This window comes from Lissotriton vulgaris, chromosome 6 (assembly GCF_964263255.1).
Source record: "Lissotriton vulgaris chromosome 6, aLisVul1.2, whole genome shotgun sequence".
NCBI lineage: Eukaryota > Metazoa > Chordata > Amphibia > Caudata > Salamandridae > Lissotriton > Lissotriton vulgaris.
Window position 1 is genome coordinate 1,229,708,549 of NC_141694.1, and position 24,825 is coordinate 1,229,733,373.

At 43.8% G+C, this 24,825-nt stretch overlaps 1 protein-coding gene across 2 annotated transcripts in view; it reads left to right on the plus strand.

Annotated features, from left to right (window-relative positions):
* Nucleotides 1-24,825, plus strand: part of TMEM181 (transmembrane protein 181) — a 395,254-nt gene that overhangs the window by 246,111 nt on the left and 124,318 nt on the right. For both annotated transcript variants that reach the window (XM_086927323.1, XM_086927322.1), the window contains exon 5: nt 6,576-6,697. In XM_086927323.1, the coding sequence (XP_086783449.1) occupies nt 6,576-6,697 (122 nt within the window). The remainder of the gene's footprint in view (nt 1-6,575; nt 6,698-24,825) is intronic.

Consider the following 24,825-nt stretch of genomic DNA (forward strand, 5'->3'; position numbering starts at 1 on the left):
GTATAAGGGAATATTTCTTATTTAATGTGGACTCAGCACTAGAACAGATTGTTTGGGAATCATTTAAGGCTTTCCTTAGAGGTTTATTGGGATATCACATGAGACTAAAAAGAAAAGAGATAAAAGATATAGAAATTAAAGAACTGGATTCTATTAAAAAGAAGGAGCAGGAGCTTCAGCTTGCAGCCCTGGAGGAAAGGGAGAAGATTCCAGAATTAGAAAAGGAGCTTCAAGGGTTACAGTTGAGTCTCAAAGCCAGAGCTGATAAACAGATTTATGATAGATGGGATACTAGTAAATTAAAAAACTTTGAGTATGGAGAGAGGTGCGGGGCACTTTTTGCATGGAAGGCCAGGGCAGATAGGACCAGAAACAATATTGACACCCTGACCCAAAGGACCTCTGGAGATCAGCTAACTAAGGAAGAAGAGATCAGGGATGAAGCCAGAGGATTTATGGAAGAGCTATATCGGGAAAATATTAAGGTCGGAATAGAAGACTTGGAGAACTGGTGGTACCAAAGGTCTCTACCCCAATTGAACGTAGAAGACAAAAATACCTTGTTGAGCACCATTACTGAGGGGGAGATTAGAGTTCAGTTAAAAAAGATGAGTAGGAATAAAGCCCCAGGCCCAGATGGCCTGCCAACAGAGATCTACAAAGATAATGAGGATGTGATTATTCCACACCTATTATCCCTTTTCAACAATATTTATCATCAAAGAGGGGATATTCCATCCTCCTGTTTTGAGGCCACCATTCCCTTAATAGCGAAACCAAACAAGGACCCAAAGAATATAGAGTCATACAGACCTATATCTCTTTTAAATTCGGACCTTAAAATATTTTCGGGGATTTTTGCCGAGAGACTCTCCAAAGTCATTAAAACTGTCATTCACCCTGACCAAAGGGGTTTTATTCCAGGCCGACAACTGAATGAGTTGACCTTTCAGGTCATTGGTGCTATTGATTATGCCGAAGCAAAGGGACTGCCACTTACCATCGTGGCAATAGATGCCACAAAGGCTTTTGATCACGTTAATTGGGAGTTTCTGTGGGAAATCCTAACAAGGTTTGGCTTTCCACTACCCTTCATTCAGGCTGTTAAAAATGTATATGGGCGCCCACGAGCTAAGGTTTTAATTAACGGGGCTTTGTCAGATTGGTTTGAGATATCGAGGGGTACAAGGCAGGGTTGCCCCCTGTCTCCTCTCCTTTTTGATCTATATATTGAGCCTTTTGTGACAGTGATACGATCTGACCCAACAATTTCTCCCTTTAATATGGGTGGGCTGGAGTTAAAGACCGCTTTGTATGCTGACGATCTGATGCTATATACTATTAACCCATTAGATGCTATCCCGAAGCTATTTAATCTAGCAGAGGAATATGGAGCAGTCTCAGGTTTCGGTATTAACAAAAATAAAACAGACATCATGAGCTGGAATAGTACGGTTCCCATACCAGATACAAAAACAAAGATCAGATACCTAGGTATACACATCACTCAAAAACTACAAGACTCACCCAAAGTATCCTGGCAGATCGTGGTAAAAGAGATAACTAAACTTCTGCAAAGATGGTCCAATCTTCCTCTTAGTATCTACGGAAGAGTTAATTTAATTAAAATGGTAGTATTACCTAAAGTGACTTTTCTATTTAATAGCATCCCACTGACATTTCATAATAAAGATATTTCACATCTTCAGGGAAAAATTAGCTCATTCATTTGGGCATCCAAGTCACCAAGAATTGCATGGAAGAAGCTGAGGAGGGGGCTAAAAATAGGAGGATTGGCTGTCACAGATTTGCTTTTCTACTGTTACGCATTTCAGTTGAAAGATGTTAGACTCCTGGCCAATAAGTTAGACTCATCGTCACATGGTCGTCTGTTTCAAGCTTTGTTATCCGATTTTCCTAAGGGTCTTGATTTTTTTGTGTTTAAATTCGGCGCCCAGAAATTTTACAAAAAAGTCTGCCTTAAAAGTCTACTAACAGCTTTAAAACTATGGCAAACAGTCTGCAAAATTTGGAAAATCCCCTACTATAACTTTTCGGCACCAATTTGGGACTCCCCTGGAACACCGGAATGTCGACTCTCTCTTCCCTTGAGAGAGGCCGGTTTAAAACGATGGGGAGATCTCCAATTCAATCAAGAACTATTAGATTGGGCATCTATATCTAATCTGACAGGTGGGTCCCTCGCGAGGTTTAAATACTATCAACTGTCATCATGGTGGGGAAGCCAAAATTGGGAGTCTGAAACAGTGGGTTACGAATTCTTAGATCTAGTTAATAGACAAGAAGGGTGGAAGGGTGAGGTCTCAGCATGGTATTACATATTAATCGGGGCAAAGGACAGGCAGGAGGAAGAGATCTCGAAACTCTGGGGGGATATAATAGGAGATGATCCGGAGAAACAATAGGAGGTTTGGTTAGATTCATTTGTAATAGCTCAAAAAACAATAAAACCAGCCAACCTAAGAAGAAACCATCTCTACACGGCACACAGGGTCTATTGGACTCCCTCCAAGCTCTCAAAAATATCGGGAACGCCACACTTCTGCCCCAGATGGAAATACAGAGGCAGACGATTTACATATTTTTGTAGACTGTTTAGAGATTAAAAACTACTGGTCATCGGTCTGCATCTTTCTGGAGGAGGTACTGTTTAGACCAGTCACATGTAGCCCAAGACTGATTTTTATGGGTTTGCTAGATGATTACGATATCAGAGACAGTATCACCCAGTTTATATTCTATGTGATTGTAATCGCCAGGAGGGAGATCTGTAGAGAATGGAAATCTTTAATCCCTCCTAGGTTTGCGGACTGCCTAAAAAACATCATGGCTATTAGTAAAACAGACCTCTTGTGTGGAGGAGAGGTGGCGGCAGAGATTTGGGCTCCACTGATAAAATGGTCGGATAGTTAGATATGATGATTATGCCAGGGGTTTGTGGTCTGGTCCTCCCCAAGACAAGGTATTGAGACATCGATCAGGGGAGTTGGACTAGTAGAAAACCTACCTCTGGGAGACTTCTCGAAAGCTAAACATAAAATATTCCAGGGCGCATAGTTAGGCACTATGTTGGCAGAATTGAGAGTTTCCATCTAGAGTCATTCCATCTGGTGGCAAATATGAGGACATCAATTATTTTTTTTTTAAACTTATTAAGGAGTACAATTTAGTAGCTCAGACCTTCACATATTATTTAACGCTCTCTCTGTCCTATATTAGTTTTAGACCCTTGATCCACCATTATCTACAACCATTGCAGTAGAGGCTTATTTTGCTATACTGTTCGATCTCTTGAACATTCAGTTTGCACCAAACCTAAAAGGTGATGAGAATTGGCTATTTTGTTCTACCTTAACAAGTGCCTCTACTAATGCCTTTGAAGTAAAAGCTGGCGCTTGTTCAGAATGAAACGTATGAACACCACCCAATACTACTAAGACTTAAAAGTCTTTTTGGGGTGCGAGAATTGTGAATTGTTGCTGTGGCCACACCCATATAAATCTTGGACACAAATTAACCACTACTGTATATATTTGAATTTATTTATTGACTGAAACAGACCATCATGGTCTTAGAACACAATTTAGAAGCGATGAGCTGCTTTTTGCAAGGGAGCTTGTGGGGGTCTCACAATGTAGAGTGCTTTATTTTTTGACAGATTTCACATTGTGGTGCATATTATGTTGCTTATTTTGGCATTAATGACCACCAGTAATGCTCCTTTAGTGTTCGTCATTTCATTTAGCTGGGCAAAGCCTCATTATAGCACTTATAGTGAGTGTATTCATGGATGTTGTTTTTGTCTCTTTGGGTGTTTATACCATCCCTACTTCAGTACCTCAATGCTGCAGTATGTTCTGTCTCAATTGTCTGTATATGTTTCCAACTTATGTAAGCATTGTTTAGTCTCAGGTGTTCCTGTTGTAGATGTGATATGTACATAGCTAATACAGGCTAAATCTGCCCTTTTAAAATGTGTGAACCTAACCATACATTTTGTGTGGAAGTATCCCCTGAAACAATGTGGACATTGTATATAGGCTGAAACACTGTTGACTTTCACAGCGTAATTTACGGCACCTTTCTCGAGATTGCCCAACTAAATGATTTTGTACTATCTACATTGATTGTATGGGCATCACTAAGATTTTACTTTGTATATATAAATTGGTTTGTTTGCGCCCTTCTCCCGTTGTATATACTCCCTCATGTGTCATGAGCGCCGTTCGCTTTTACACGAGCACTTGCACACAGTATAACACAGGTTATATGTCATTCAATGTAACCCAGTGCTTTGTTTGTCCTTGAATATATGACTATATGCAAAAGTTTCTCTTTTGCCACATGTCTCCACAATTTGTCTCCCTGCTCCCCCTTTCTTGCTCACAGCAATTAATTGTGCTCCCTCAAAAATGGCCTCTCAAACAATACCCTCTGAGACACTGTTGAATTCTTCTAAGTGCTTTGCCTGGCACTTTCGGCCCCTTCGAGGCAAACAGTTTCACCCCTTTCCTGGTTTTCCAGGGTTTCCAATATTGCCAGTACTAGACTCCACCACCAGGACAACAACCTTCTCAGTCATTGGGTGGCCCCATCAGAGACAAAGTGCTGTTTGGTCCCCCTCCCCTTGTACATCCACAGCTGCTAAACCTTTTCAGTGTGTCCTTTTAGACACACACCCATCCTATGTGAGGTGAGATCAGACATTTTCCCCAAGGGTCGCCAGACATCACTTTGGAGGCAAGGGTTCTCCAAGTTGTCCATCTGGGCGGCACCCTTTCATTTCTTTCTAACCTGCTGCACCTTCCATCTCCATCAGTGTGGCTGACAGAGGAACACATGCCCATTTTGCAGCAAGACGTGCAGGCCTCTTTAGCCAAAGGAGCCATAGGGAAGGTTCTGGCCTCGTACGTAGGATCATCTTTGTTACCCTGCTACTTTCTTGTGTCAAAGGAGAGAGGGCTTTGATCTATTTTAGATATCCACCCTTTCAACGCCTTCTGCCGAAGGACAAATTCAAGATGCTCACACTGGTCCAGGTTTTGTCTGCCCTAGATCCTGGGGACTAGATGGTAGTGCTGGACTAGTAGGAAGAGCATTCCCATTCAGCGGGCCTTCAGGCATGATCTGCAGTTCATAGTGGGCCAGGTGCATTTTCAGTTTTGTGTGCTCATCGTTGAGCCTCACCATAGACCCTCGGATGTTCACAAAGTAATGGTGGTGATTGCAGCGCATCTTCCATGGTTGGGTGTGCCAGTGTTCCATTGGCTAGCAAAGATGGGCAAACCAGTGCAGAAAAGAACCATTTCTAGGTGGATAGCCCCCTACATCAAAATTTGCAGTACAAATGCTAAGAAGCAGCCACCTGAAGGATTAAGGGCTCATTCCACTGGAGCCAAGGCTACTACTGTTTTTTCATGCAAAGCACCTGACCTGGATATCTGTCAGGCTCCTACGTGGCCATCAGTGCACACGTTCCTGTAGCACTATTGGTTTGACAGTCTGGACCTTTTGGGTAGGTGTTTTGCCTGTTTGGTCCTGCAGAACCTTTTGTTTTGGTCTGACCCACCACCAGGGTGCTGCTTGGTCTATCCACAAGTTGAGGAATCTGTGGTTATACGTATCCATCAGAAGAACAAGCTACTTGCCTTCGGAAATGCTCTTTGTGTTATATACGGTAACCACAGATTCCTCCTGCCTCCCTGTTCTGTGGAATGGACTCTTTTCTATATAAAAAGGTCCCAAATCAGAGATATGCCCACTAGTCAGGCCAGTTTGCAATGGCCTCTGCTTCTGAAGGCTTACAAGCCTTCGAAAGCAACTGACGTCCACGTGCTTGACTGGCGCTTATATGTTCCCCTGCTAGTCACTTCCAGAGTGAAAAGTCGTTGGTGTGATGCCGCATGACCCCATCTACCGGCAATTATCAGCCAGAAAGAGCAGGTAGCCCAAGCAGAGCAATCCAATGAAAAACATTTAGTTCACAATCCTAATCCGACATCTTCTGAAAAGCATAAATCAGAGGTCAGTGGGCCTATTTGTGCGAGGCAGTGTTCATTGCTTTTCAAAACTAATCTTCTCTGTAGTGTTCCACACTCTACTTTCGTCCATTACCCGTAAACGTTTGAAATCCACATTCTGTTGTGATTTCACCTAAAGCCTCTTTAGTCTGTACTTTGATCCCCTCGTTATAGACCGTTATAAGTCTGTTTGTGCATATTGTTTGGAGGAAATGACCATGCCCTCTAAGTTTCTTGCCTATTCTTTTTTTAAATTCCAACTACTGTACTACTGATCCCGTTCATAATCAAGTGTTTGTGATAGAGATATACACCTTTTGCTCCTAACTGTTGTATTCTGACCTCAGTTTATTCATATCATCTGACCATTTGTGGGATGAATGTCTACTTTAACTTAAGTTCGTCTGTACACCTTTCATGCCAGTAAGCAGTCTAGTTAAGGATGTTTAACTATGTAGTTTTTCTGATCTCTTTTGAAACTGATCTAATCTCTTGAACAAACTTTGACAACCTATTTCTGTCCTATCATTACAGAATCCGGCCTTACAACCCACTTCAATGTATCTGTTAAAATAAGTGGAGTGGTCGGGGATGCAACAACAAAGTTGATTAGTACTCCAGCTCATAATCGTACAAGGACCCTCCGTTGTGCAGGGGTAAGATTTTTTAATATTATATTGCATTAGGGCTGCAATATGTTTTGTAAATACATTTTTATAACACCCAGCACCATTTGTTCTTTCAAGAACAGTTGGGCCAGACAGCAAAGTAATGAATTTCTATGTAAACGTGTATAGCTGTCTATTAACCACATTGAAACCCAGCTTTCTCGCAAAAAGCTTTTTGAAAGTAAAGCACTTTTGGTACTGCAGACCATTGACACAGCTTGGAAATATTGCTTGTTGTTATGTAATACGTTTATTAGATTGGGAGCTAGTATTGTCTCAGTAGAGAACATTTAAAACATAGAACATTCACACTTAGCATAGCTACAGGAATGTGACTGGTAATGCTGTATGGCAACACCGCAGAAAACTGTATCGCAACCTGAAACTTCCCTCTAATCCTCATGGATTGTTACAGTTCTTTTAGCTGAATCCTGTTAATCACTTTATCCATTTTAAGTACAAGAACAGTGGATTTCCCTCTGTCTTGCTGGATAAGAAAATGACTGTAATGTGGCAGTCGGAGAAGTTTGTACGACTGAAAGAAAAGGTGCACTGAGCTGTAGCAGTATAGTGTGAAATTAAAAATATATTTGGGATGAAAGATTACAGGATTATTCTGGGCACAGGCACCATATATATTGTTCAGGAGAAGGTAGAAAGTATGCTTTTGCATGGCATCACAAGTGATGGAAAGATGGAAAAAAGCAGCATTTTGCCAAAAACTGCCGGGAAAGATAACTGTTGGACTTGACCCTTTTGGCAGGCTCATCCCTAAACATTTTGCCTGTCTCCCTCTTAGTTCTGACAAGGTGTTGGTTGTTTTAGGCCTCTGGGCACTTTAGCACTGTGGTCCAGTGTAAAGTGCATGCGCTCTCTGTGTTACATTGGTAAAGTTGGCCTGCCCTCCCATAGGAATGCATTGGGGATTCCCTGATCAGTGTGTGTCAGTGGTAGGCCATGGTATGGGAGGAGCAGCGTGGTCAAGTTTAGTATGTATGGAATTTTAATAATGCTGCTCAATGGTGTGCGCAGATTTATTGTGGTTATTTTACAAATGCCACTTTTAGAAGTTGGTTAGAAGGGGTGGGTAACCCAATATACCCTTGCGGGCTCGGGCAAACAATATGTGTTCAAAAAGGTACCAGCAAGGGTTTTGTTTAGAGATTCAAAACTTACAGCGTAGTAAGGTCTGTGTTACTAGAACTCCTAAACTGAAATAATCAGTCACTGTTATAGTTAGTGTCACAGTTTAAAATTGTTGAATAGACCTCAAGTAGCTACCACACTAGCCCTGAGAAGATCAAACAATTCAAAGATGACAGTTCTATTCACCAAATGAAATTCAGAAGAAAGAATAATGAAAAGCAACACAAGAATTATATTTCAAAGAAACTCATTATTTGTATCTTCAAATCAAATTTATTTCTTACAAGGGTACATTATCAAATTAATTGTGGGTAAATCTTAGGTATAAGGAAACGGAAAAACTCATTCCTAAATACACAAGATGAACAATCCAGTCTATATACTAAATAAAAGAATGTTCTTTTATTTAGTATATAGACTGGATTGTTCATCTTGTGTATTTATGGAATGAGTTTTTCCGTTTCCTTATACCTAAGATTTACCCACAATTAATTTGATTATGTACCCTTGTAAGAAATGAATTTGATTTGAAGATACAAATAAGTTTCTTTGAAATATAATTCATTCTTGTGTTGCTTTTCATTATTCTTTCTTCTGAATTTCATTTGGTGAATAGAACTGTCATCTTTGAATTGTTTGATCTTCTCAGGGCTAGTGTGGTAGCTACTTGAGGTCTATTCAACAATTTTAAACTGTGACACTAACTATAGCAGTGACTGATTATTTCAGTTTAGGAGTTCTAGTAACACAGACCTTACTACGCTGTAAGTTTTGAATCTCTAAACAAAACCCTTGCTGGTACCTTTTTGAACACTTTTAGAAGTTGGCATTTCTGTGTGCTATGTGTCTGCCTACCTGATGTGAATCGAATGTCTGGCTTGTGAGTGACAGGGGCTGGGAGGTGTGTGGCTCCAGGAGGGGCAGGGTGAGTGGATGGTGAATGGAACATCTGTGCTGGGAGTAGTGGGAGGAGTAATCCCCTGACTCTGAATAGAACTGTGCCCAGCCTGTACAATGCGGGCTCCGCCCTCTGTGGTGTGTCTGATCACCTAGCCCCCACCTGACAAAGGGGAAGAGGAGCTTGGAAAACAAAGTGCTCCAAATCCCCCCTGAACCAGTTGCATCTGGTTCTCCAAGCCCTGTGCTGCAGACAAAAGATGGTGTAGTATAAGTATAGGGGCTGTGAACACATGAAATTACTCTATCTCTGTGCTGTTCCTGACTTGGGGGCGTGCTGCTGCTGGGGTCCAGGAGGAACCGCCATGGGGGCTGGCCTCCCTGTGCCCAGCTATTGCGGGTGCCCACACCGCTTAGGTGCTTTGTTGTGATAGAAGATGCCCACCCCACGTTTCACCACCTCGGCCCGAGCTGTAAAAGGAAGCCAGGTGTGCCGCCTGACTGGGGGCGGGGCCTCGCGGGCGTCACTTCCGCCTTCCCCCGTCCAGGAAAATGCGGTCCGAGAGAAATGCCTAGCGGGGCCCCTGTGACCGGTTGGGAGCCCCGGTGCCGAAGGAAGGAGATGAAGGCCGGCGGGAGCCCGCCCCACCTACCCAGAGGCCGCGGAGTGCAGCCGAAGCAGGCGGCACCTGTGCAGAATTCCAGGAGGGGCTCCTGTGGTGAAGAGAGAGCCCCCCATGCTGAGAGAAGACACCAGAGGAGTCCGCCCCGCAGTCACAGTGAGTGGGGGGCTTGTCCATTGTGGTGGTGCCGTTGAGGCACATTACCGGTGCTGGTGGATTCTGAGCTGCCCCGCCTGGCAGCGGGCCGCTCCAACGTGGTCCACATTACTCGTAGGGCTCCCATGGTGGTCCAGAGGGCCCCGGGGTGCCCGTACCTTTTGATTAAGCAAACTCAGCTGCCCCGCCTGACAGTGGGCAGCTGCAACATTGGGGGCAATTTGATTTAGTTGTAGCCCCCGAGGGCTCCGGTGAGTTGGTGCTGATCGAGGCACATGGTCGGTGCTTTTTGGCCACAGTTGCCCCACTTGACAGTGGGCAACTGCAACAATGGGGGCAAGTTTACTTAGAGAGCCCCAGTGGAGGTCAAGAGGGCACAGACGTGCCAGAGCCCCTAGTCTGTGAGTACTTCCCAGCTGCGCCGCACCAGCGTGGGCAGCTGCAACCTGTCTGCCTATTGGTTCAGAGGACATAGGGAGTGCCCAGGCCCACGTTTTGCATCACAGCTGCACAACAATTAGCGTCAGCTGCAACGTTTAGGCCAACAGTTCTTTGGGGGCATTATTGTAGGAAATGGGAGTGAGATGCACTCCTCTGCCCCAGCGCAATTGCACATGTGGACTTTGCTGCATTGGCAGCCACCCTGACATTTGTACATAGGGCATTTGAGCCCTCTGAGAAGGCCAGTTGGCCAGGGGGACTGTTAGGTTGCTAGGGCACCAGGCCCTAATGTGATTTATGTGGTGTGCTGAAAATGTGATTCATATACTAAGATTTATGCACCCCGATTTATGCCTCTAATATGGTTTGTGTATGAGGTTTTGCATACGGTGGTTTATGCTTGTGAGGTTATTCTCTACCATGATTTATGTCTAATGTGTTTAGGCTTATGAGGTTGGCTCATAATGTATTTTACGCCTGAGGTGATACTGTGCATAATATGGTTTGTGTTACAGGATTTTGCTGAGTACAGTGTTTGGCCAGTAATTACTGGTTGTGTTCTACATTTATTATTGGTTCTACATTTACTATTTTCACTTTGTGATGGTTCTGACAGCGGACCAATTGGCCCTGTCATGTGTATATAATCCCCTGTAAATATTGCCTAGTACCAGTTTGCACAGTGTATATTGTGTGATTACTATTTTGTGTTGTGATAATACAAAGGCTATTTTTGATATAACCTTGTGTTGAGTTCCTTTTGTGGTGTGCCTAGTATATTGTTGCTGTGTGTGTGTGTGTTGCGCAAATGCTTTACACATTGCCTCCGGGATAAGCCTGACTGCTCGTGCCAAGCTACCAAGGGGGTGAGCAGGGGTTATCTCTGGCATCTAACTCCCTTGCCCTGACTAGAGTGATGGTTTCTGCCTGGCTTTGGCGCACGCCTTAGCCAACCAGAAATCCCATTTCTAGCAATGACCTACTAAATTGTCCTTTATGTATTCAATGCTGTTTTGTTGAGAACATGTGCATTATTTCTCATAGGAATGAACTACCTTTACATTGTACTTTATTGTATTGCAAAACCAGATTTTCCCACTCTAGTTGCCTGGTTTTTTTGTTGTTGTAAGGGCCTAGTACTGCAAAAACAGAACCTTTGTATAGGTACAGAAATCCTGAGACAAAGTAGATTCCTTCACTCTGCATCCCTAACGCATTCTTTAGCTGGACTCTACTTGATACTTTAGCAAGTGCACACATTATTAGATTTTTATTGGTATGTTGAGCTCACTAAGAACTGTAAATACTGAACAAGGTTAATGGAGTACAAGGGAACAGTGCAAACATAATTGTGCAGGTATGGTAAATATGTCTAGCATCAAAGTGATATGGATTTAGTGTTACTGATGTAGCAGTAAATCATTATCCAACATTTCTCCATGCATTGCTCCGATATTATGTAAGGTAAAGTAAACTTTGATGACAAAAGAGATGTGGCTTTTAGCCAGCCCTAGCCAAGTTAGAAGAACAGGGGCCTCACTGGAACATCCAGATAGGCAACCATGGGCAAAGTCTAGTACTTGTGTAGGGGCCAAAATGTCAGGACCCTAAAATGGACTCCACTGAAGATGCCTTGATCATCCCAGAAGTACCCGAGAGCCCACCAGCTTTCTCTGTTCCTCCCTCTGCTTTCTTTTCTATCTTTCTCTCGATCCGAATGCAGTCGCCAAGTGGAGGCAATTGTGAAATGTTGGACTGTAGTCAATGTGGGAAGTATGGTGAAGCCTGAGTCTTTAGTTGCCTATTGGCTCTCAGACTTCTCAAACGCTGATCTGTTTTTGCTACCCTGCGTTACACTTCTTTCCTTTTGATGCTGACTCCTCCCACCCCGTGCCAGTAATGTTCTTTTCCTCCTTTAAAATCAGATGCCTGCAGCATTTGGGGAAGTTAATACCATTGCTTGCATATTCCCCCCCATCTCCGTTCCATCACTCCTCCATCTCCTCAGCACTTTGAGGTTATCTTATATTGGCAAAATGTCAATACGAGTACAGACATAATATAATTTTCTGTAATTTAGAACTGTCAACATAGATTACTGACACTACTTAAAAATGTATCTATTGTTACGTTTCCTTATTAAGAAGACGTGTAACCTCCTGTCACCTAAAAAACTAACTTTGGTGCAAAATGCATTGTACTTCTCAAGAATACAGAAAGCCCTTATTTTTTTTAAGCACCTACAACCTTGTAGGTAGTTTCTATATCAAATGGGGCTTAAAGTGCAGCAGCAAAACTAAGACATATTTATAACAGGTCTGCCAAAAGAATCAACCATTGTACAACAGTTGCACAAATTAGGGTACATAAATTCTTGTGAGAATAACCTGATTGGAAAACACATTTTACAGAATATATATTATGTTAACATTTTATTTTTTTCACTGCATTTTGTAAACCTGTGGCTGCTTCAGGGTGCAGGGCACAGCTCTTTGAACACATTAAAATGTAGTCCATAAGAGAAGCTTTAACTGTAAGCTTTCCTGAACTAAATTGTGGTTAGTGTTGCTTGGACTGGATAGCATGCATTCCAGTGCATAGCTGAGCTGAGCTTTGTTTGTCCTCACAATATCGACCTCTCACTGATGCAAGAACTGAGCTCCTCTAGATACCAACAATGAAACTATAAAGGGAGTCTGTAAACTCTTGTATTTACAGTGAATTACCTATCAACAATTGGAAAGGCAAATATAGGGTACTTTCAACAGGGCATGCATTATCCAACTACTAAAAATAAATGGCAAGGTGAACACAGCATGTTTTAATATTAACCAAAGTAAATGGATTCTGGGAGAAAGGAATGAGTCTAGAGAGTTGTGATAGCAGCATAAAACATGTGTTTTCTGTTAGTTGAGCAAAAGTTTAATATTATGCAAAGGTAATGTGTACTGGTTGAGGATGCATTGCCAACAATTCAGGAACACGCGCATGTTGGAGCTCTAAGATGTACTAATGTATACCTATGTACACCCTAACTAGCTTTTGAAATTACCATTTCGAATCCATAAAATGTGTAACACTCTTGTAACTAAAATAGAAACCATACCTTTTTATATTCATGATTTAAGGCAGACCACATTTGAAACTGATACTTCAAAATTGGAATTCGTCCATAACTCTACAATTGAATGTTATCCCTTTCGCTGCTAGGCATTTTCCCCCTGTGCTAAGTATTTTTTGGGGTATTTGGAATAGTTCACACTTGGGCCCCTGTAACATTTGGTCCACATGCCAAATTTGCGTCCTTCTCTTCCAACATCCAGAGGATTTTTAAGGTACCCAGGTTTTTGGGATTTCCCTGGAGGTGCCCCAGAAATTAGCCAAAATACAGTAACATTTTTTGCTTTTTTTTGTTGAAAAATTGGGAAAAAGTGCTGCAGAAGAAGCGCCTTTTCCCCCCCTGCAAATGGTATCAACATAGGGTTTGTAGTGCTGCTAAAATCACCATCTTCCCAGCTTTCAGGGACAGGCAAACATTTATCAGAAAACCAACATTCTCTACACAGTTTTGGCATTTTACTGGGACATAGCTTATTTGTACTATTTTTGGTGCTTTTAACCACCTTCCAGTTAGTGGTAGAAATGGGTGTGAAAGCAATAATGGATCCCAGACAGCTATACATTTCAGAGAAGAAACCAAAATTCTAGATTTAGGAAGGGGCCATTTGTGTAGATGCTTCAAGGTTTTCCTATAGACACTAACAATTGAAATACAAAAATATTGAAATTGAGTTGAAAAAAAACAGCCATTTGTGCCAACGTTTTGATCTGTAAATAACTATGACAGATTTTTTAAAGCAATATACAGTTATGTCCGCTGGACCCTTCTGGTTGCGGTGATATATAGGACTTGTAGGTTCACCAAGAACGTAGCTACCCAGAGCCAATAACTGAGCTGCACCTTGCAATGGGTTTTCATTGTGTACCGGCTATATAGCCATTCAGTTGGTAAAATCTAAAGAATGAAAAATAGGTATCAAGGGACGCCTATGTATTTCCAAAATGGGACCAAATTTAGAGTTTAGAAGCAGTAGTAGTTTTTTGCACATCTCTGAAATTGTGAGTACCCATACTAACATTTGAATAAGGAATAAATGGGCATTTTTAAAAGTGACTTCTTTTTTACACATGGTCTTACTTTTGGAAGGCAGAAATGCATTCCCCAAGTCTCCGATAAAAATGGTACCTCACTTGTGTGGGTAGGTCTAGTGACCGCAGCCGGAAATGGCCAAAAACGCAACTTGGGCACATTACATTTTTTCCAGTGAAAATGGATCCTTTTTTCGCAATGTTCCTAGCTGTGGATTTTGGACCCTTGCTCAGCCGGCACCTAGCGAAACCTAGCAGACCTGTACAATTTTTAAAACTAGACACCAAGGGGAATCCTGGCTGGGGTGACTTGTATGGCTCTTGTCAGGTTCTGATACCCTGCAAACCTTAAATTCAGTTAAAAAAAAATCTATTTTTTTTCACATTACTGTGTGGGATCACTGCACCAGCACAAATTTCCTATCACTCAGCGTTCTCCTCAGTCTCCCGATAAAAGTAATACCTTGCCTGGTGATCCTACAACTTTCCCACGCAGAAAAGTGAAGAAAACATTATTTTTGTAGCTAAATTTGAGGTTTGCAGGGGATTCTGGGTAGGAAAATGATGGGAGCTCCACGCAAGCCGCACCTCCCTGGATTCCCCTATTTTTCTAGTTTTCTGAAATCTTTGAGTTTGGTAGGTTTCCCTGATGGCTGCTGAGCCTGGGACCAACAACGCTGGTGACCCCCTTGAAAAACCAGGTTGTTTTGTGATAGATAGGTGGGCACCTGTTTTTAGCTCCCAGACTTGCGGTCATCTAGGGGAATCTTTAAAAACCCAGACATTGCTGAAAACTAGACACCCGTGGGAGTCCAGGGAAGTGTGACTTGTGTTGATCCCGCACCATTTTCCTTCCCAGAATCCGCTGCAAACCTAAAATTTTGCTAGAAAGTCACATTTTCCTCTAATATCTGTGTGGGAAAGTTGAGGGAACACTGCAAGGCACGAATTTCCTACCACTCAGCGTTCCCCTCAGTCTCCCGATAAAAATGATACCTTACTTGTGCCAAGTGCCTATGACATGGAAGGGGCAAAAATGTTTATAGATTGATGGGGGCCCAAAGTGTGTCCAAAAGGGCAGCTTGTTTATACGTTTTTAGGCTGATGCTACTTTGGGCACCCACACAAGTGAAGTATAATTTTTCTTGGAAGACCAAGGGGAACGCTGGGTGGTAGGAAATGTGTGCGTGTGCGGTGATCCTACAGCTTACCCACACAGAAATATGAGAAAAATTTGACTTTGTAAGTAAATTATAGGTTTGCGGGATTGTGGGTAAGAAAACGCTGGGGGATCCATGCAAGCCACACCGCCAGGCAAGAGTTAGTACAAGCACACCGCCAGCCATGCACCATCCTCGCTGTTCACCAGCCAAGTGCCATCCCCGTACTCCGCCAGCCAAGTGCCATCCCCACACACAGCCAGCCAAGCACCATCCATGCACACTATCAGCCAAGTGCTAGTCAAGGTACACCGTCAGCCAAGCGCCACAAAATCAGGATAGCGCTAGTCTACACACACTGTAATCAAGCTTGAGTCAACACACACCATTAGCCAAGTGCAAGTCCACTTACACTGCCAGCAAAATGCCAGCCAAAGGTGAGTACACGCAGACCGTCAGCCAAACTTCAGTTCTCACACACACAAACTCTCCCTGGTTTTTAGTGGTTTTCCGAGATGAGACTACAAATATCACTGAAACAGCCAAAATGTGTGCCTAAAAAAAGGGCAACAACGCTTGCCTATGGGGCTTCTCCCTGCCCATAAACCTATCCTTGGTGTCTAGTGGGCTTTCTGCCCCCACGGGGGGGGCAGATTGGGGGGGCTACAGCACTCCATCTGTATCCAGGAGGGGGTCAGAAAGACTGTTCCCCTAAAATGTTTGGGTGGGGGCATGGTCTTGCCCTTTGTGGAAAGCTCCCACCCCACTTTTATAAAAAAAAAAAAGAATTTACAATTCCTGATGTCTAGTGGGCTATCTGCCCCCCATCCCCCCCCCCCCCCCCAGTGGACAGATTGGGGATAATACACCTCATTTTTCCCCAGGGGGCCATATAGTCTATGGAGGGTCTTTGGGGGGTGGGGGGATTAGCATGCCCATTTAGGGCAGCCCCGACCCCTAAATACAATTTCTATAAATAGTCCCTGGTATCTAGGGTGCTTTCTGCCCCCCGGGAGGCAGATTGGGGGCTACTGCCCTCCTGGACAAAAGACTCAATTCCCCCCCCCCCCCCCCCCCCCCCTCGTGTCTAGTGGCGGATCCCTGCTTGGGGTATCGCCCCTCCCCCTGAGGTGGTCTCCCAAGCAGGGATCCTCTAGGGTGGGGTAATATTCTAAAGGGGAAATTCTCCCCTTTCCAATGATATCTCTCCCACCTGCCTCGTTGCTCAGGGGGCTGATATAGCCCCCTGAGCACTGATGCAGCGAAACTGACACAAGCCGATGGGCTCATTTCAGTTTTACTTTCACGGAAATGACGTCAGCCCGACATGCGCGCTGATCGTCATTCAGTGAAAATAACTGAGCAGCCTCAGGAGTTGGGGAGGCTCTTACGAGCTCCTTAGGCTACTTGGAGGGATAGGAAATTCTTCTGGTGCCGGCACCAGAGGGATTTCCTGTGCCATGGGGGTAGACGACCAGGAGCCTTCCTACGCACATGAGCACTTTTGTGTCCGATGGCTTCCAGCTGTCCGACGCATAGGATTTAGATGCCTGTTTTGTTCATTTTGCAGTGAAGGAGCAAGTAAATAAAAGTGACTTGCTACTCTCCAGTGTTATCTTTCATAGTTCTGCATGCTTGCATTTCCCGTTTAAGACTGGGGATCCCTATTTAGATATGTCAAATGTATCATTTCTGCAGCCCTCAGAATATGCTTCTATGCACCAACTTTCTATCCAGCTAGGGCTCATGCTGGAGCCAGTCCATTATGGTCAGCTGGGCCTTGATGGAGTCACAAGTCCTGTGATTTTTTGTGTCCCTCTAGCAGGCAACAGGACACAGCCACTTGACCTTTGGAGACCTGTTTGAGTTACAATCCCTGGGTGCCAGCAGAAGTCATTGGAGCTTCTTTTTTCCTAGTGTTCAGGCAGAGGCTTCCTAATTCAAAATGTTTCTTTTCAAGCCCAGTTATGTTGTGAGCCGGCGGTGGTAGTGAGGTGCCAGATTTGTCCTGCACACTAGCCAGCGATTGGAGAATTTCCTACAGCCAATCCTGGCTACCTTCTTCGAGAAGTCCCTCCTTCTTTTTCAGCACCTCCTTTCTCATTTTATTTAAAACCGACTAATGCCCAAAACCAGATTCGTTCTAAGCGTTTCCCAGCTGCAGGAGCCCAGTACCTGCTCTTAGCCACACCCCTCTGTTGGTGCTAAAACTCGTTTTCTCCACTCCTAGGGGCACAGTCAAGAAGTCTGGTAGATCTGGGAACCAGTGGTTCTAGTTCCTGATAATTCCATATGCCAATTCCACTTCAAAGGAAGACCTATGACAGCAGCCCTTTGTTTTTCAAACTGTTCTTGTCCCCCTCCCAAGTGGATGATCCTTGGTGAGTAGCCAATGTTAGTACAGCTCCTGCCTTCATACATCGGGAGGCAAAGACATTGTTTTCCGGTGAGAGTTTTGTTAGGAGGCAGCCAGGGATGTGTTTCATAGCAGTTCTAAACAAGTTTACGCTAAGGCAGCACAAGGTTCCCTTTTCCAAAGGTACTGTTCCACTAAAGTTATCAAAAAAGGTTCCACCATTGAATTAGATTTTTGACAGCTTTTGCATTTCTCCTAATCTAAGGCAGAATATATTTATTTATTTTGATTTTTATTTATAATTAGGCCTGTTTGTGGCAAAATAAGTTATACTTACGCAGTGAGGAACAGCTTTTTGTAACTGTTTACAGGAAGCCATAATTCATCCAGTTATACAGCATGTCCCATTATTCTATATTGAGTGCCCAGCCGCAACAAACTTATCAGGTATATTTCCGGGATGACCAATAAAAAATTGTCTTTATTTCTTTATTTACATGGCAAAGGCTCGTTTCCTCCCCATTTGCGTCTGAACTGCAACCCATCCATAGCATAGAGGTGTTCTCTGGAGCCATAGGGGTTTGAGTATGTAGGTGGGTGTAACTACACATTGTAGGGCACAGTTGACATTTAAGTTCATGGTACTAGTGCAGCTTCTTCACCAACTTACAATGAATTTACTGGGGAGTTTAAATAACCGATTTCGGTGAGACCAATTTTCAGAATAGATTTAGGGGCAGAAAGCAAAAATAGGTTCCATAAAAAGGAGAACATTCTGTGGTAACCAGGCAACAAAATTGGATTCCTACACTCCCCCTGTGAAATGTTAAACCTAGCAGTAAAAGCCATTAGCTTGGTTTCGTTGATCATTAATTTCGATTAACTTTAGTCTAGTCGTTTTTAGGTCAAGCATTCAAGACCTCTTGTATATACTTCAGTAAATACTTATATGTGCATGTACTTTGTGGGCTCTGGAGATCGGCCCTAGGACTTGTCTGCTTCTGCTTAGGCACTTTCTTTCTGTTCAATTACCTCTAGTTAACTGTCTTGATAGAAAACGACCAGCAGAGGTCAGTAAAATACCAGAATCCCTTTAGCATTCTCTAGATTCCAGTCCATAGAAATTCTTCCATGAGCACCAGTAGACAATAATATTTTTTTCAAATCTTGTATTTTCTGTGAAATGGCCACCGAAGGCCCTGATTTCATATTAAAAACAGAACTTTGGACTATACCATTTCCCGCTGAAAGGCAATATTTCTCTCCATGTGTTCCCATCCCTGGCATGTCACACAGTTTGGTGCTTACTTTACCTCCATGTTAAAGAACAGTAGATGTTTCTTCACCCAGGCTATTGTGATGCATAGCTAAATACATATAAGGTCCCAAAGGCGAAATTGATTGCATTGCAAATGCTTGTTGTCTTATTTCTGCAGTCAACCTTGCCCTGTTTGTGTCTAGCAAGTAACAATCCGTGAATTCATTGTCCCATCCTATGTCAACCGTGTGTTCTGCCATTACACACACAGATGGACGTCTTAGTAGTCATCAGCATATCAAGCAACTATTTGAAGGCATAAAAGCTTTTTGAAGGCATGTAGAATTTAACTTTCTCCAGTTTTCCACAGTCTCAGAACCATAGCCCCATGGAGAAGGTTATTGTAGAGGATGGTCATCCAACTCTACCTAATAGGATCTAGTTTCAACTTATGTTGCTTATACCTCTACAGATGGCTCAGTGCATATTCACCTATATGTTTGCCAATTGGATACTTTTACTGAACCATACAGTGTTCAACATCAATTAGTGCTCATGTCAAGATATTGTTGCCTTTCTCATGATAAAGTGGTATTTCACCCTGAAGGATTGATGGCCACAGGTTTACTTTAAATGATGGGTGGAGAAGTGTGGCTCACTGGTTAGAAGCGGCAGACCCTGAAGCAGAAGTCGGCCCGGGACCAGGGTTCAATTCCCGACGCGGTAGGGTCTTGGGTCAATGTCCGTGGACTCGATAATTCTCGCCTAGGTGCCTACGCTAACCATGGGTCCCACTCTGCAACTCTGGGCAATAGCTTGCTTAATCTCCACAACGGCCCCATCAGCGCCGGGGATGCCTGGCTTCACCTTGGGGGTGCCCTCTCACAGGGAAAGCCAGGACGGGTTCCCCAGCGGTATACAGCGCCAGGACACCACGTAACGAGGTAACAGTGCGCTTTACAAGTATACATACATTACATTACGTAAATCAGTATTCCTCGATGCTTAACTTAACACCTTAAGAATTTTTAGTACCCTGTGATTTACTTTGAAATGCTTTCTACTGTACTCCCGGTGGTTCATTGTTTGAATCTTATGTTCTACAGTGCAAATTCCCTTTTCTTTTCTAGAGAATATCGACAGCAAAAGTGGACATGACCTTCCCTTCTACAGAGAGAATCTGGACCATCAAGGAGATCGCATTTACCTTATTAGACAGCAAAGCTCTTTATTTGGTTGAATTTGTGAGGTGTAAATCCTACCACTCATTTTGTCCTTCTAGTTCCCCTAGTTTGAGAATTCAAGAAGTGCAGATTCACTGCTGTTCTTTTGGAGAGCCAGTGAAAAATCTTCACTGGGGTGTGCCTAAATGCATGTCTCCTGTTAGTGTAGGATACAAGCTTAGTAAAACAACCTTGCAAGTGATGGAAGGAGGTGGCCACAGTCTTGATGAGAATTGTGGCTGAGTTTTCACTTATCCCAGTATTAACAGTGGAGACTTGGCTCACCTTTGTTAGAAGGCAGTTTCGGCACACCAAACTTTAGAGAAATGTCTGTAAACAATTATGTGTTCGAGGGATGTGTGGCTGTAGATGATAAACATGCTTAGCATAATCCTGCCACCTAGTGTAGGGCTGTGATGTGTCCAAATTGTTTTTCTTAAAAGAAAGTCCTTCGAGTATCGCAATACTGTGACTCCTGTGCACATGGTCATCAATGCCATTGTTAGATTTTGTTCTTCCACCGTCAGGTTTGAATGTGTGCTCTTCTGCTCTGGTGTGACACCGTCATGCTGCCCTTTTCTTGGTTCATATCTGCTTTCAGTCTGTATTATCTATTGCGGTCCTCTCTCTCTCTGTCTCTGTCTCTGTCTCTCTCTCTCTTTCTCTCTCTCTCCTGTCCATCTCCTTCAAAAATGACAAGGCCATCTGCGAGACTTGCCGCTCCTTCAGGTCAAAGAAGACTTCTTGCGACCGTCGGGCCCGATGTATTAAAATGTCTCGAAGGAACGCAGACGATACACCGGATCTTTTTAGACCTGAAGACCTCTAAGAAGAACATCACGCACAGGCAGCTACCGCTCTGACTCCAAGATTGAAACGCAAGATCTACCACCTGCTCAACCAGCTGTGAGTAGTGTGCCTCCACCACCTTGACATTGACCCCATCAGACCAACAGAAAAAGTCGACCTCCAGTTTAAGACCGAACTAAACACATTGCCGGGCTACCACTGCCTTTGGGCCATGGTCGGCACAACCCGTCGTCTTTGGACACTCCGAGTCCTAGCTTCGAAGTTTAGTCGAACTTCGGAACCAAAAGTTTTGGCATCGAAATACCGGCCACTGTCCGTGCCGAAACCTGCCCCATCGGAGCTGACCTCTTCTGAGCTGAAAATATTGGCGTCGGAGCCGAGAAAGTGAGTGTCCAGCAAAACTGTCCATGGATCGATCCCCGTGGAATCCCTTCTTCATAGAAATATATATTTATATGCAAACAATAATACACTTGATAGATGCAACAGTTAAATGCATTAATAATACTAATGAATAAACGAGCAGCAAATAATATGAGATAACACTCAAGAAAATAGAATATGGACGTACTGCAAGATTTCAGAGAAATGTATATGCTAGATACACCAAATTATTACTTTGGATGCGCACCTCACTCATTCACACATCCCAAAGAAAACATCTCAAATGATCAAAGCCACTAGCCACACATCACAATGGCAATAATCAAAACTCAAACACCTCAAATGACCACAGCCACTGGAACCAAGCATCGCAATGGCACTAGTCAGAAACAAATCACCTCACACGATCGTTCACTTGATATCCTTGCCAATTCTTGCTGGAGAGCCCGTTCACAGCTGGCTTGAACTTTCCATTAGGGAGTCCAGTTCCGTTTGTCTTACAGCAGTGCATCTACTCTGTAAGTGAGCTCCCAACTCAGCTGTCAACAAACCTCAGCTTTATAGTTTCAAAACTCACACTAGAAGGTCCGAGAGTCTTCCTTCCTGCGCCAAAAGAATCTTACTAGGACTGGACAGCTTCCAAGCAAGCATTCCATGGCAGGAAGGAGTTCCCATGTCACCTCTACATTCTCCATGTTCCAGCCTTTATCTTAATGAAGCTCACGAAAGCCTTCCAGGTTACATTGAACAATCTCTCACAAAACAGTCCTTGAACATTATTGGACATTGCCGAAAGTGGCCCGACCTTTTGGTGCTGGAAGCAACTTGGACCTGGAATACACAGATTTAACGTGGAGCTTGTGTCAAGCTATCGATCAGATAGCACCTGAAAGGACACAGCTCATTAAAGGACCAGGCAAAGGAGCTCCTTGGTTCACCCCGCTCCTGAGGGAACATAAAAGGAAGCTCCGGGCTTCGGAGAGATCCTGGAGGAAAACTAAACATGACATAGCTAGGGATCAGTATAAAGTTTCCCTTCATATGTAAAAAAAACTTATACTGCAAGCAAAGGCGGAGCATTATGAGTCTCGCTTAAACAAGGCTGGGAATATCCAGAAAGAGACCTTTAAAATCTTATCTGAGCTGAGCAAGAAACCCGGAAAGCTCAGAAATTACCATAAATTGTAACACCTTTCAGGGATATTTCCTAGAGAAAGTGGAGAACATCCTCTCGGAAATAAAAAGTAATACGGTGAATGGACTTGCCCTACACCCTGACCCCTATAATCCCACTGATTGTACCATTGAGGAGTTCCCAGAGATAGATGCGCTGAGTTTGGAGCAATTGATGGGTAGAACTAAATCTGGCTCCCCAGCGGACCCGTGCCCCCCTAGTGTATTTCGCGTAGCACGCCCCATTTTGGAGGAGCGTATTATCTCTCTCCTTAACAGATCACTAGAAACGGGGAACCTACCTGTTGAATTTAAGGAAGCGCAAGTTAGGCCCCTGTTGAAGAAACCCGGTGCGGACCCTGCGGTCTTGAAGAACTATAGACCAATCTCCCAGCTGCCCTTTCTTTCTAAGATTCTAGAACAGCATGTCCTGAAGTCCCTATCCCTTCACTTGGAGTCTCATTGTCTACTCCACGAGCGACAGGCAGGGTTTCGAGCACATCACAGCACCGAGTTGGTGATGCTCTCGGTGCTGGATGAATTAAGAGGCATGGCTGACACTAAGAAATCGAGCGCCCTGATTCTTTTAGATCTGTCAGCGGCGTTCGATACTGTCAGCCATGCCCTGCTCCTGGAAAGACTGGACGACTTTGGGTCAAAGGCTTGGCTTTTAATTGGCTGCAATCCTTTCTTTTGGGAAGGACACAGAGGATACAACTGGGGGATTTAATATCAGATGTGGGGACATTAGAGTGTGGGGTGCCACAGGGCTCCGCATTGTCCCCTCTACCGTTTAATCTTTACCTACAACCTCTGATTGCACCCTGGCCAACATGGGCTGCAGAGTTTTTAACTATGCTGATGATACTCCGCTTGTGCTGAGTATCGATAACACAGGGGCTGCGCAGTCCCAAGCGCAGAACATCTTGAGGTATACGGTTGGGTGGATGACTGAAAATCTGCTGAAGATCAACCCAGACAAGACCGAGGTATTGGTAATTCCATCTACCACCTCACCTTGGAGCGATCTCTATTGGCCACAGGAGTTAGGGCCAACTCCGAAGCCGAGCGCAAATGTAAAGAGATTGGGGATTAAGCTGGACTGTGACTTGTCAATGGGCAGCCAAATCTCCTCTGTTGTTGGGAGCTGCACGAATATCATCAGGCAGTTACGCAAGCTAGCTCCCGTTCTTTCTCAGTCCATGCTGCGCTCAATTGTAGCGGCAAAAATTCTCTCAATAATAGATTATGGGAATGCCCTTTATCTAGGTCTCCCCAAAACTGTGACTAATAGACTACAGGTCGTGATGAACGACGCGGCGCGACTGATTTTTAGACTCCCCAGAAGGACCGAAGCCTCTCCCCTACTACAGAGCCTGCATTGGCTCCCCATAAAAGAGAGGGTAGAGTTTAAGAGTCTATGCACGGCCCATAAGGCAATTTATGGCCATGCACCTGCTTACATCAGAGACCGTCTGGAAGTGTATAGCCCAAAAAGAACACTCAGATCTTCTGATTCTCAGCTGCTGGTCTGCCCTCGGTACAAACTGGTAAACAAGGGAGGGAGAGCCTTCTCAGTGTTGATCCCTCAGCTATGGAATAAGCTGCCTGAGGGGCTACGCAGAGAAGTTAATCTCCTGCGGTTCAGAAAGTCCTTAAAAACACTGCTGTTTGGAAAGGTTCTGGGTGCAATGTAGGTTGGCTGCTGCACTGCCTCTTTGTGTTGCATGAAGTTATTGTGTAAATTCCATCGATTTCCGAGCGCCTAGAGACCTGTAGGTGATTTGGCGCGATATAAATCTAATATAACAATAACCCAAACAATTTGCAAGCATGTCTGTGCGCGCAGAGAGTTAGAATTCAGGATGACATGAGGTCATGTCAAAGCCAATAGTAAGAACTTCATAATACTTATCAATGTACAACACTATGCACATTTGTGCACCACTGCTTATAGCATCACATACTTTATCTCGCAATGTACGAAACAGTGCACATTTGTGCACCACTGCTCATAACACTGCGAGACCAAAAGGTATATTCCACACCTCTCTCTCTCTCTCTCTCTCTCTCTCTCTCTCTCTCTCTCTCTCTCTCTCTCTCTCTCTCTCTCTCTCACTCACTCACTCACTCACTCACTCACTCACTCACTCACTCACTCACTCACTCACTCACTCACTCACTCACACATATATGCTTTTAAATCCACATCCCACACGTTCTGTTCTTGGCAAGGCTGTTGTACTCCGTGTTGGCTCCTACTGAAAGACTGCAAGATTACAAGAAAGAAACCTTTAAGAGAAACAAGGCATATGCAGGACGTCGTAAATTCAGGCTAGG